This window comes from Haliotis rufescens, unplaced genomic scaffold (assembly GCF_023055435.1).
Source record: "Haliotis rufescens isolate VD_foot unplaced genomic scaffold, xgHalRufe1.0.p SCAF_6, whole genome shotgun sequence".
NCBI lineage: Eukaryota > Metazoa > Mollusca > Gastropoda > Lepetellida > Haliotidae > Haliotis > Haliotis rufescens.
In genome coordinates, this window is record NW_025964334.1 from 21,093,956 (window position 1) to 21,108,881 (window position 14,926).

The window sequence follows — 14,926 nt, forward strand, 5'->3', positions numbered from 1 at the left end:
GTGCACAATGTGACATACTGAACACAAAACAGACGCAAATACAAACACCAGATACTAAAACTATTAAAATTACGGCATACATACTGATTGAGTTCTCATGGTAAAATATTTAGTTCATTTAATATCAAATAATTTACCGATTATTTTAATATATATGCCAGTATAAAATATGAAACAATCGCTCCATCCTCAAACGTAACATATATCGACAGATGCAAATGACGTTCTTTTAGTAGCGCGGATGCCACATGACATTTCTGGATAATAGTACTAAAAATAAATGAACGCCATAAAGAGATTAAATGTTGATCACGAGAATACTTGTCCATATTGTCGTAGTGAATATGTTTACGTATGGGAGTAAAGACCATATTCAAATGTGTGTGTGTGGTGTCGTATGGAAGCACGGATCTATGTTAAATCGTGATGGGGGTAATGATATTTCACTGAGGCCTCATTTCAACTGAAGGTTTTTCTAATGACAGTATTAGTTGGATAGTAAGTAGTACCTAAATGTAAACAAGTATGTGTTCATTGCACGTGCGTTCGTGATCTCCGTTTATGTTTTGACTCATCCGCGATCAAATCCATTCTTTTGTGTTTACGATTAATTGTTAAAAAGGAAATAACATTATTCAATATTTTGTCAATATTAGTAATATAGTTTGGAAGACTGATTTGAAACTCCCGCCTTGACAAGTTGTAGAAGCCTAGCAGACGACGTTGCTGTCACAGAAGCAGACGATCATTTACATCCGGTTGTATTATTTTTGTTAGACGTCAGGGTATTATGTTGTGCTTCTTTTAGGTTAAGCATTTTGTTTGGAACGTTACTGCTGAAAAGACGCACCAAGGTAGGTATATTTAAAAGATGTTTTTGTATTCTAAATGATGCATGTACTGATGAAGTAGGCAAAGTGGCTTTCGAGATATGAGTATGACAGTCAGAAACTTATGCACATTTATCAGTTTATGGCATTTAAAAGATTATGTATATGAAGTACTTGCACATAGTGGGCCTAGATCTACTATTAAATATTCAGATTTATTTTGTTTATTATCTGTTGTCAAGATTTATTTAACCACTTAGTAACAAATTTGAAATTTCACTCAGGATCAGCTGGTATAATAGTTACTGACGTTTATTATGTTCAGGAGTAGTAGTAGGCTTACATTACGATATTCATGCATCACTTTTAAATGTTATAACTGATTATGATGATGTGTCATGGGGTTCATACCCAAACCTTTTGAAAAATCACATGGATCCTAATAGAAACAACAAAAATTACTAGATCTACCTTGTACCAATCCTTGATCTGTCACACTCTCGTTTTGATAACAAAATTCAAAACAACATAATATATTTTTTAATCTTATTAACAAAGTCTATTTGGCCCTAGATCTATGTGTTTTAAAATCTTATGAAAGTTCAGAATACTTTGACATTTCTGAAAATAGTGAAACTATTTCTTTCAGAAATGGATATCAAAACATACATGTCGTGTAAGAAACCTAGACGATCAATACGCCTTGAAGGAAAAGTTCAGGAACACATGAAAGAAACAGCAATAAAACAGAGCCCGCTTGGAATTTTCGACATATTGCCACTTGAGTTGAAATTCTACATACTTAAGTTTTGTTCAGGTTTGTTATTTTAACTGAAAATATACATTCAAATGTGTCTATGTCATATCCTATTATATATTTAGCAGACATTGATTCAAAATTGAAGAGAATTTCAGAATCCTTTTTATGATGCATTTCTTTGTTCATAGATTTAATTTCCATAAATCAACATAAGAATAAATTAAGTTTTTTACCATTCATCTACTCCATGATGGTAACTCTAGTTTCTCACTTGATATTTTTCTTATAATTTTCATTTCCTTTGCAGTTATTGATTTGAGTCTTATGACAATTACATCAAAAGCAATGAGGAATTTGATAGAAGGATACAGAGTAACAAGGCCTTTGAGTCGTCACTTCTTGGAATTGCCTGATCCTCATGTCATTCTGCCTTTAGATGAACAAGCAGAGTATTTCAAAAAGTATCAAAGATTAGGTAAATGCTGTCCCAGATACCTCTGACGAATAATGTTGTAACTTACATGCCAAGTGACTTGCAATTTCTTTTTATCTCACTTCACCACATGGTTTTAACTGCTATGTGTACAGAATTCATGTTGTAGTTTCTTGAAAAGTAACATATATTTCTGGTTATAACTGTTATAGAATGATTGCTAGCAAACCATGGTTATGGTTTATAGTACTAAGAATGATTTAATTCAATCAGCCAAAATTAAGGATGATAAGATATGAGCATGCTATTTTGAAAATAAATATTTTCCTGGAACCCTTATTTATGTACACAGTGTGCATGTTTGTAATACTTTGTTTGATACTGAAGCTGAAAACTATTTTGCTGGCAAGGGATTTTTTATTATTTCACCTGATCATCCCTCAGTAATAACATACTTTAGGTATTTGTGTATTTTGTTACAGGCCTGCTTATGAAGAGGTCCTCATGCTTGTATGCCACAAAGGAAAGGCTGAAATTTGTCAATGATTTCTTAACGAGGGTAACACTTTAAATATTATTGTCATAAACTTAAACTCTAGTGCCATTTTAGTATGAGATGATTATTATGCATTTGTGTATCATTTTCAGTGGGGTATGGTTTGGTACTGTACAGTTGTCAAAGGTATCACTGTTACCTGTGAAGGATCCACTGATTGTGAGTTTGAATCTCAATCCTAGTATTGATCCAATGGTTTGTCACCACAATACCCATATTTGATGGTAAACATCCACAGTTTGCATAACTGTAAGATTTCCTCTGAGCTGACACACCCTAATATGACTGAAATATTGTTCAAATCAGCTTTAAAGTCAACTCACTGACTCACTCACAAATCAAAATAATTTTTGTTGAAATATTTGGCCAATGGTAAAGGTTACTTGCTTTAAACTGTCCTTAACATTCATGGGTATTCTTGAATTCATTTATGCAGATGATGTGCTCCAACTCAAAATACTGTACTGAGGCAGTAAGTTGTGTTGCTCTATGCAGCTTTGGGCATTTCTTCCATACTGTGATAGCTGGCTGGGATGACAGTGAATGCCAGAAAGCATATGATGTTGTCTGTCAACATTCATGTATACTCAAGACATTGAAATATGTAGTGACAGGAAATCCAGGTAATTATAGTGAACATTTAACCTCAGCCATGTTTTTTTATGTTTTTATAGAAAGACATGATACTGATTATGGTACTGTCATCTTCAGACATATTGTAGACACGAAGACTCGAGTGAGATTTACAATTTTAATTAGTTAAAGGAATAGTAATCAAAGTCAGCTTGGTCTTAAAAAAGGACATCCTCACCACTTCATCTTCAATGCTTCACTGCCGTAAGCCTAAATTTAATTTTGAAATGCCTCCAGATAGTATGGGATAAGTGACATCAATTTCCTTCTTTTGTGTTGAAAAAAAAGAACAAATACAACCACAGTGTTCAAATGAATGAGGGTCGGGGAGGGGACACAGGAGGGGGCTCTGGGATCCTTGAGGTTTGTTATAGCTCCGACCAATAACTTAGGGTTGGGGTATATAGTTATACCAAGGAATTCTGTCTGTCCTTTCCGAGGACATTTTTGTGTGTGACCTAGAACTTGAAAACTACTGATTAGATTCTTTTCAAAATTTGTGAAAACTTTCTATACCAATTGGAGTGGTGCAGTGGGAAGGTTGATTGAAATATTTCTTAAAAATAAAGCAATTTTCATTTTTTTTACTGAGAATTTTGTTAGAATTTTGTGCTTGAACATTTGTGCGACCTATTACTTGAGAACTGGTACATGGATTCTTTTCAATTTAAAGAACACTCTCTTTACTAATAAGTTTGATTTTGATATGTGTATTTTCTGAAGAGTATGATTTTGTTCATGTTTTGAACATTGAATATTTTTTACTGCAACATTTGTGCAAACTGTAACTTGAAAACTACTTCAAGGTTTCTGTTTCTATTTGGGGCACAGTTTCTGTACCAATAGGAGAGGAGCAGTGCAAAGTGTGATTTCGACAAGTGGCTATTCTGAGAAAATATTGCTTTTTTCATGTTTTGAACTTAGAAATATGTTGGAGTATTTGGCCACACTTTTTTAATTTAATGTTTCACAGATTTATTCCAGTTTTCTGCACAAGGTCAGTCAAAGTAAAAACAAAAATAAATGTCAATTATTTATTTATTTATATGAAAGTCATTCTGACATGAAGTTAAAACTACAGGTAGCCTCTTTAATCACTGACAGTAGACATGGAATCTATATAAATTAACAACATTATATATTATATAAGTGGGTCTATATTATTAGTGGGAGACATACTGAAAATATATATTTTGATGTTAATTTATTTCTTAGACCGACTCCTTTTCAGTAGGAAAAATAAAAAACGTGTGGCCTTAGCGAGCCCTGCTTACTTTTTGCCTTTTTCATTTAAGGGACCCCTTAATAGAGTGTACTTTTAGCAGTAGGGTTATGACAAGGATCCCTCAAGACTTCCAGGCTTAATTAATAACAACCATCAGGCACCTTTTTGTTTTACTACATGTCAACACAAAGCCCCTTTATAACTTGCAACTTTGTGTTCAGGTTACAGTGTGGACCAAGAGATGAAGTGTCGTGTCTTCCTTAGGCGAGTGTTTCTAGATGCATGTCCAACATCGCAAGACAAGGCATTCTGGCTCAGCAGAATTCTCAAGCCATGGCCCATGGTCCACCAGGCAAAGATCCTTTATTTACTGTATGGGGCTGAGACAGATGGTCAGTACCCAGATTATTTTGTTAACATGAAAAATTAATCAATGGTTTCACAATATCTTTAATGCTATATGTTAAAATGAAATAGGCGGCCATGTCATTAGTTGACCCTTCATATTTTGACCTTGTTCTTAACTTTTTTCTCTTTTGTTTTTGTTTTTCATTTTTGCAGCTATGAAGCTTTATCACATTTAGATTAAAGCATTCTTCTAGAGACTATGCTATGAGATCAAGTACATGTATTAGTACAGTCCTTAGAGTCAGTAAGATATCCTATTTAGAACAAATACCATTCTTTTGATATAGAAGGTCTATAACAGTCCTTGTGTAAAATTTGGCAATCATGTTTTAATATGAAACTAATGTATTTGTTCCCATCCACTATGTTTTGCTTGTCAGTGAAACTTAAATTAAACTGTGCCATAATATACTGCACAGAATGTTTATTAATCAGAATGATTTAGAGACAAAAACATTTCCTGTTAAATAAAATTGCCATTATTGGGACAAGGAAATGTATTCAGATAGTCCTAGATGAATAGTAATCCAATTCATCAACTGTTTGTCTTGCATTTAAATCTTTATCAAACCTTTGATTAAAATTGACACTTAAGTTATATTAAAACTGGAAAATGTATATGAGCTGTGGTTTTGTGTGTGTATGTATGAAATGATATTGAAACAAGATGCAAAAGTCAGCTAGACTAAACCATATTTTTCTCTGTTTTCTTCACCATCTTTTGGCACATTGCAGTCTGTGTCTGTCTCTTGGAATCATTTTCAGTAGATTTTAGTGTTATGATACAGAGTATTATTAGCTAAGCTTTCAAGACTGAACAGAATTTGACTAGACTTCGGACTAGTTTTTAAAATGATAGACTGCCATTGGCATTTCATAAGATCATTAGATGCATACCATAGATGCATTTTGCTTAGAGAAGTCCAGGTATAATGTTGACTATGGATTTGTAAAGCAAAAGGAATCTTGTAGTTGTTTGTTTGTTTGTTTGTTTGTTTGTATGTATGTTGTTAACGCTGCACACATCAGTATTCCAGCTATATGACAGTGATCTGTCAATAATCAAGTCTGGATCAGATAATCCAGTGGTGGACATCATTAACATCGATCCACACAACTAGTATATGATGACATTCAATCCACCATGTCCCCAAGTCTGACCCATTTAGCTGCTTGTTATGACAAAGATAGGTTGCATGATTTCTACCTGTATTCTTACCTGGAATCCACACAGATGAATCTTGTGTCTGACACTTAAAGTTAATACAACACATGTTCATTTGATGTCCTGTCACTTTTGGTTTTTATATTTGATTGTGACAGTTAATTATTCTATGTTGTCAGTGATGAAGAATGATGTCTGTTTATTTTGTATAATGACCTCAGTATTTTCACAAGGTTTAACTAGCTTTTCGATTAACAGCATATGGATGTTTGCTTTTTTTTAATAGGTGAATTACTTTGGTATGACATGTGTGAAAGCACTCCTTCAACATCAGAAGAATCAGCACGGCAGTTTGGAGAAATTGCAAACATTATTCAGATTCTGTACCTCCAAAGCAAGGAATGGTCAGAAGATGACATCATCAGTGTTCTGGATGAACTTACAAGTAAACATCTTTCCCCTTCTTGCATTTATTGCCATTTCAGACTTACAATCAATGCAAGTCAGCTGCTCTTGTAGTGGAAACAAAAATGAAAAAAATGTGTGCTCACATAACCCTAATGTTGAAAGTGAAAATCCCATGTTTCAGACACAGCAGGTCCCAGGATACCCTTAAAGTTATTTTCTCTCTCTGCTCTCTATGTTTGTACACAAAGTACACTTTTCTTGTTGGAGTCATGTTGTTCCAGCTATAAATCTTTCCAGTAACCATTTATGCTATTTAGGAGCTAAATGAATTTTTGATGCATAGGAACTTTATTGTCAGCATGTATCAAAATAATATCATTCTTAAAGTTATTGATGTTTAAGACATATTTTAACTAGATAAAGTAACTTTAGAAACCATGTATAAATCCAATGTTTAAGTAAACTGCCCTATTTATCATATAGAACTAAGTTATTTGCAGCCACATTTGTTTGCACATATCATGAAAGTCAATAACTTTTTGATGAAGCAGACACTACATCAATGTATGGGGCTTAAAATTAGTTCATGCTCAGTACCCTCATTTGCATACTTATTATATCATGATACCAAGTTTATCGGAGTGGTTTAAGGCATTGATCATAACACTATGGATTATGTGATGAATATATTTCTGTCATGTAAACGATGCTTAATATAGCAGTCCTGAACATTAACACAAAAACTTACTTGATATTATGCCAAAATACAAGACTCAAACATTTTTTGTCACAAACTGCTGGTTACATGTTCACGAGCAGGCAGCTATTTCGAATAGTTTTACACCTAAAATGTTGGAGACTGAGTAATTGGTTTTACTTGGAGAGAATGATAGTATTGTAGAATACATGGCTTTTCATCCTGGCAGGTTACCCTGACGAATGGTTGGCAGAGAATGTGGCACATCTTTTACTTATGTGCGGAGATCAGATAACATCCAAACTCCTCATCAGCAAGGCAATCAATGGAAGAATTATCGAACTGTGCAGCATCACTACCTCATTCTGTTTGGTACGTAGAACATAAAACTAAGATTCTAATATTCTTTAAACTGTTCTATGCTACTTTGATAATACCCTGGACCTATTTGTTACCATGACTTCATTTTGAGACTCATTTGAGTGACACTACCAAGGTTTGTTAGTCTACTGGTTCGAGACGATTCATGTAGGAGCTCCGTAAGGACTATAACCTTTCCCCTTGAAATGGTTTCATGAATTATCGTGACGATTAATTACCAAATATAGCTGCATGTGAACTAATACTAATAAAGTGAAAACAAGCCATTCCAGCAAAAAGGAATTTTACTCACAGTAACGACAAAAATTGAAAAGTGTGCTTTTCAAGAAATATGCATTTTGCTAGCTATAAACATCATCATTGAGTTTTTATCACATGGTTACAATCTGACTGAAGAGTTGGGTGACTGTGAGCAGCTATATTTAGCAGTGTGTTCAGCGTACACACATTACCAGAACTAACTGAAAGAAAAAACATGCTGATGCAGTACTGTTGACCAAGTTGACAACTCGCAGTCACCCAGATTGTAACCCTGTGATCAAAACTCATTGATGATTATTGCCAGCAAAGAATATTGATACTGTCTTGGTTGACATTTCAAACTGTCGACTATGTATACAGGTGAGCTACAGTGCCATGGCACTATTTCTCAAGTAGTTCTGAATGAGAGGCATTATGTTAATCTCAGTGTCTTTTCAGGTGTGTGTGAAGAACAATTTCAGCTTGAGCTATGTAATCACGATGCTGCAGAACATCATCAAAGTAATGGACAGCCCTAAAGACAGGATTACTTTCATCAACAGCATGATGGACATGTTCAAGGAGCTTATCCTTGACATGCATGAGTACACAGAATCAGGTACTACATCAAAATATTAAACTCTACAGTATAATTATTTTTGAAGAAAAGCTCCATGATATTCAGCTCACTGTTACTTAAACTAATTCTTCTACACAACATTTAATGATAGATGATGTATCAATGTACTGGTATTGGCTTCTGATCAATTGAGTTAATTGAAAATTTTACATTGCATCAGCAATATTGCAGCCATATTGCAATGTCAGATGAATTGAACCTAAATATTGGAAAAGAAAATTGGATAGAAAGATACTATTTTTGAGGCAGGAAAAGCCTCTCAATATTAAATAATGTTCTATATATTAATAAATCTTGAATTGGCACTGACATTACTTTGTGACTTGTTAAGTCATAATTTAACAAAATTTGTGTATACCATGGCAAGATTTTCCTGTTGCCATATAAGGAAATCTTTTCTTTCAGGTGATGGACACGATGGTGAACTTTATTACCTTGTCATGGCCCTCTCTGAGTTCACGAAGAGGGTGATCCATATTGCTTTCAAAAGCCTCCTAGGATAAATTTGTGACACATGTGACCACACTCTCAGAATGCTGTATCTGTGATATGAACTGCTAATTAATATTGTGGACATGTTCTGATTTAGCCTGAACTTAAATTTTTAATCTTACTTTTGACAGTAAGTGCCATAAACAGAACACCAGTAAGTCAGTTTCTTCATATATTTTGAAATGGTGATCATACCAACTTAATGTTCTGACTGTTTGTTTATCACATTTTGCTGGTATAGTTTTAAAATCACATTTCGTTAGCAGATCATGGGTTTATGAAGTTAAAATTTGTTATTATTATTGTGTATAAAATCCTGCAGCAATGAAAAATATTGGGTATTCTTGGCTGTCTACTGCATATTAAAATGAAAGAATGTCAAGTCATTATTTTACCAGACTAGTAAACATAGCCAATAACGGTTGATCTGTTTAAGAAAATAATTCTGAAAAAAACAACTTTGAGGCTTGTAGGCAGAAGTGTTTCATACAGACTGCATGTATTTCCTTTGTTGGACCCAAATCACTTTGGTAATTTTGATATGTTCTTACTTCACAAGAAATGTCTTTAATTTGTTCTACAAAAGTGTAACATGTCCTCTGATATCTATTATACTATGTGCCTGTAAATATCACTGAATAATCTAGCCTCTGGTAGATAAAATGCTCTCCGCAAAACAGAAATATTAACTTCTCTGACTCTCAACACTAATCGGGTGTTTATGGAAATGCTTGCTACAGACATATTTCCTGATACTCAATGAGGAAAAATCTTGTGTTTTCCATATATATTTAAAATCACTTATATTGAAGAAATTCATATTTGTAAAAGACTACATGTACTTCATTGTGTACATAGTCAATGGAGTTGTAAGTTTCCCTCAGATGAACAAGACATTAATATACATGTTTGCATTTGATGTTCTCCTTTCAGAATATTTTTTTTTAAATGCGTCTTGAATATAGGACTTTAATATTAGTCAGTTGTGTAACCTGTACAGGCACTAGTAGGCACTAACTGTTTAAAAACACTCCATACCAAACTTTCAAACAGAGGTATACAAATTTATACACTGAAATATTTGTAGTCATAACAGGTGTGGAATATTCACATGGCATCCAAATAGAATATAAGTGTTTTCCTCAGGACATTTTGTGTGGCAGTTAGTCAAAGTCCTTGTATATAAACAACTCTGAATCTCTGCTGTGTATAAAAGAGCATAAAATGATGTTGTTCATGTAACTTAACTTATATCAATGTTATACATGTATTTCCTGATCCATGTGAACTGGTGATGATTTTCTGTGATAAACATGACCTTTATTTGAAGTTGAAGTATGCTGTCACATGTCCTTTGAAAGCTGAATGTAAGTAATGAATGTGCTGCATTTGTTGACTTTGAAAATAAAGAAAATGCTAAGAAATATTTTTGATCAAGTTTCTACAGATCATATTGTATTCTCAAACCAAGATACTGTTGGTGATTATGGTCCAGGGTAACCAGTGGTCGACAGTTGGAGTATAATGTGACTCCCTCAGTTTAGCTCTTACTGATGAGCATGGAATACTGGGGACCTATTCCGCCACCAAGCCATGAAGGTAAGCTGCTTTCGTGGCTTCACATATATCTGCATGTGTTCTAGTGTGTTGCAGGGTCCAATACCAGAGCTTGCCTAGTGCTGTCACCCATCCACCTAAACCAAATATTTATACTTGATTTGATCCTTACAGTACTACATTCACCCAGGACATACTGGCACTTTATAATGGCACTGACGAGTTTGTTTGTGTAGTTTGTTGTTTAACACCACACTCAGCAATATTCCTGGGCCGCGGTCTGTAAAGAATCGAGTCTGGACAAGACAATCCAGTGATTGTTATCATGAGCATCGACCACGCAATTGGGATACGATGACATGCATCAGCCAAGTCAGCGAGCCTGACCACCAGATCCCATAGTCACCTCATACAACAAGCATAGTCACCCTTTACAGGTTGCTGAAGATCTATTCAAAAGTACAATCAGTATAGAATGAATAGTGTTGCTGTAGTATACTTCATTTTTCAGGAAAATAACAAAAAAAACCGCCAAGTATACGTTTCAATCTCATTAAAATCAGATGTTAGTTCTTGCTACCGCTAAACAAAGATCTGAGGACATCCAATTAGGGGTCACGTCAGAAGGACCTTTCACCCGACCAATCAGAGCGTAGCTTACCAGATCATGAAAGTGACAGTCGGAATGTGATTTCTTATCATGCAACCCCGAAAACTTTTTACACGGGGTATTCCGAACGATAGTTACGAGGTTAACGACTGAATCCATACAATCTCGACCATCTAGTAGCCATTCGAGAATGTTCTTTTGTTCAGGTTTCAAATTTTTAATCGAGAATTTGTCAAAATATGTTTCGAAGCGTAGTCGCCAATTTGAAATTAGTGCCGTAAAACACGAGTAAGCTGCCTTCTGACTGGCTAATGTCGACTTCTCGTCAGTCATTCCATTGGTCGATCAAAGTTCGCGCAAGGTCGGTCTGACATGACCCGTGATGGGATGTCCTCAGATCTTTGTTTAGCGGTAGCGAGAACTAAGATCTGATTTGAGTGAGATTGGTATTCGTTTCTGCAGACATTCTAACTCTGTGTATTGATTACACATGCTACATTAAAGCATGTCATAGAGGGCAAACCTAATATTTGGAAAACTGTACATAAGGTCAAAGGTTGTTAACTTTCAGAAAATACTCAAAATACTGAAGACATGTCATATTTCTTTTATTTCAGAGCCATATGGAGTAGAAATTGACAAGAAGTATAAAACACGATGCTCTGTCATTAACCTGAATGTTATGCTTTCTATTAAACTATATGAAATTTAAGGACCATGGCCTTAGGGTATGGAAATTTGTTTCCTGGTGACATAAGGTCGGTCAATAACCTTCTGTTAAGGTGAGCTTAACATTGTAATTGTATGTATATGTACATCACGATGATCATCCCCACGTCACACAATTGCATATTCCGTGGATGAAACCGAATAGACCCTATTAATGTCAACATTAATGTCATGTTTATTGTACAATCTCGTCATGGAAAGATAAAACTTAAACTTGTTGGCTTGAACGAACTCGCAAGCCATCTTGTTTTCAACCGGCTGAGTGAAAATGACCTCTCCGTTTTCTGGCACAAAAGAAGCCAGTTTACAAAACAAGGCATGAGCAATTTTGTCACTGTCGGCAAAAAGTGGATACATACGAAAGCCAATATCCGCTGCTCTCAGTACCCCATATCCACATATCTTTCCATTCTGAACGGCAACAAACGTCTTTGCCTTTTTAAATAAAGCCCAGTTTCTCATATAGGAGGGTCTCGGCAATGTATGAATGTCTGCGTCGTATGTAACAACGTCATCAAAATTGACGTCTTCTACTGGGATGATATCAAAATCTCCTTTACTCGCTTCCTTCACGAAATCCGGATTTACTGGTCCCATGTTATAGTGGAATGTAAACGATGGGATGGTCCATCCAAATTGTTCATAGAACGTGATTCTGTTGGAAAGGGCTGTTCCTCCAACGTTGCGATGTTTCATGACATCCATGACGGACCGAAACAGTATCTTTCCTATGCCCTTTCCACGGTATTCTTCTTTGACAACGTTCATTCCCGACGAAGCAAACGTGTCACTGTGTGACAGAATGCCATTGTGCCCTGAATAAATGAAAGACTACAAAAGTATCAACTTATTACATGCATGAGGGTGAGGGTCTACTGTGTCTACTGATTTAAGACCCGTGAATATCCGGGGTAGAATCTTCAGCAACCCATGCGTGCCGTAAAATAGCGACTGTACTTGTCGTAAGAGGCAACTAACGGGATCGGGTAGTCAGGCTCGCTGACTTGGTTGATGCATCATGTAGCATGTCATCGTATCCTAATTTGATTGTCTGGTCCAGACTCGATTATTTACAGACCGCCGGCATATAGCTGGAATATTGTCGAGTGCGGCGTAAAACAACAAACCAAACCAAACGTCTCCTAATTGCGTGGATCGATGCTCGTGATGTCAATCACTGGATTGTCTGGTCTAGACTCGATTATTTTTCAGACCGCTGTCAAATAGCTGGAATATTGCTGAGTGTGGTGTTAAACAACAGACAACGTGTGCTAATTTGTGTACTTCCACACTTCATAATTAGCCGAAGGTGAAGTAAAAGTGTCTTTAAGATTAAAAGCCATGTTTGAATGTTGTTTAACGCCACACTTAGATATATTCCAGCTATATGACGGTGTTTTTTAAGTAATCTACATATTTATAACACGGAACAATTGTGCGATATCAACTACAATGAAAACTTTCGTTAAATCACCAAGTAGGCAAGTAATGACGAAATTGCTTGGTCGATCTAGAGATCAGACAATATATCAACACTCGTTGATAAAAGTTTAAAGCTTTTCGGCAAGCGTCGGCGTTTTAAACTTTTACTACTCGTGTTTATATATTCATATCAAAAGACACTCGGGTGAGATTCTCTATTAATGTTTAGTTGACGTTATTTCTATCATTAAACAGATGCGTTGTTCGCCTACTGAATGTTTCCCCTCTTCAAACACTCTGATCTACAAGTAACATTACTGTTGTGGGGAGTTTGCTGTACCTATAACTTCCCCAGTGGGCGTGACCACTACCACAAGTCCAGAGGGGTCCGTGTCGAAAATACACTCCAAGTAGTCTTTCTCCATGTTCCACTGGTTGGCCGACGTCAACTCGTACAGGCTTTGAATGTCCTCACGGCGCATGCGTCGAACCTCATAGTCAACCCCTTCTCGTACAGTGGAAAACCTTAAGTTGTATTCATTGTATTAAACAGTGATTGAACTAAGTATCGACGCTGTGTTATCACTGCTACACGTAGTATCAGTACTGGCTACATGAAATATATACTTATGGTCAAACGTTCAGCACAACATGCATGAAATTAAACATCAATTTCACAGCTTTCTTAATAATTTTTAAATATTTAAGGAAAACAAAAAGCTGTTGGTTATAATTTAAATATGTTGATTTACTGCCACTTTGGTAAATGTAATCTGTTATGGCGTTAAGATTTGTATATTTATGATGTGAATTTCCATATATTGTTCAGTTTGTCCAGTGGAAATGTCAACAAATGTACTTATACATTTTCACATTTCAATCGCAATGACATTACTATTCATTCATAACTTTCCATTTTCACTCCTTTTCGTGAAATGTTTCCTGTCCAGAAAATATCATGAATTGAAAAGTAGAACAGTTACGTTGCCTATTTTCTTACCATACGTATATGCACATCCGAACTGGCGCAGTCGATGGTGTGGGGATTTAATTCAGCGGGTAAGATACTACCTTCATCATCCAGGCCAGTTGCCGTTTACAAACAACAATCGATACAAATAATGGGGAAACATGTTTTGTGGGTGAAGGATGAGAGTGAGTGAGTGAGTTTGGTTTTACGCCGCTTTTAGCAATATTCCAGCAATATCACCGCGGGGGACACCAGAAATGGGCTTCACACATTGTACCCATGTCGGGAATCGAATCCGGGTCTTTCAATCTCATTAAAATCAGATGTTAGTTCTTGCTACCGCTAAACAAAGATCTGAGGACATCCAATTAGGGGTCACGTCAGAAGGACCTTTCACCCGACCAATCAGAGCGTAGCTTACCAGATCATGAAAGTGACAGTCGGAATGTGATTTCTTATCATGCAACCCCGAAAACTTTTTACACGGGGTATTCCGAACGATAGTTACGAGGTTAACGACTGAATCCATACAATCTAGACCATCTAGTAGCCATTCGAGAATGTTCTTTTGTTCAGGTTTCAAATTTTTAATCGAGAATTTGTCAAAATATGTTTCGAAGCGTAGTCGCCAATTTGAAATTAGTGCCGTAAAACACGAGTAAGCTGCCTTCTGACTGGCTAATGTCGACTTCTCGTCAGTCATTCCATTGGTCGATCAAAGTTCGCGCAAGGTCGGTCTGACATGACCCGTGATGGGATGTCCTCAGATC

General features: G+C 35.8%; 2 protein-coding genes across 2 annotated transcripts; one reads left to right on the forward strand and one right to left on the reverse strand.

Annotated features, from left to right (window-relative positions):
* Positions 1-517: 517 nt before the first annotated feature.
* LOC124151323 (F-box only protein 47-like) lies at positions 518-10,292 on the forward strand. Its single transcript, XM_046523726.2, has 10 exons — positions 518-854; positions 1,480-1,647; positions 1,898-2,065; positions 2,506-2,582; positions 3,016-3,202; positions 4,659-4,829; positions 6,297-6,455; positions 7,345-7,487; positions 8,196-8,355; positions 8,782-10,292. Exons 2-10 carry the CDS (start codon positions 1,482-1,484, stop codon positions 8,877-8,879), a joined length of 1,329 nt encoding a protein of 442 aa, XP_046379682.1. The 5' UTR covers positions 518-854; positions 1,480-1,481; the 3' UTR covers positions 8,880-10,292.
* A 1,334-nt stretch (positions 10,293-11,626) lies between these two features.
* LOC125374602 lies at positions 11,627-14,382 on the reverse strand. The gene is made up of 2 exons (XM_048385519.1): positions 13,527-14,382; positions 11,627-12,579 (listed from the first exon to the last, which is right to left on the reverse strand). The coding sequence occupies exons 1-2, from the start codon at positions 13,666-13,668 to the stop codon at positions 11,873-11,875; spliced, it is 849 nt and encodes a 282-aa protein (XP_048241476.1). The 5' UTR covers positions 13,669-14,382; the 3' UTR covers positions 11,627-11,872.
* Between the last annotated feature and the right edge of the window lie 544 nt (positions 14,383-14,926).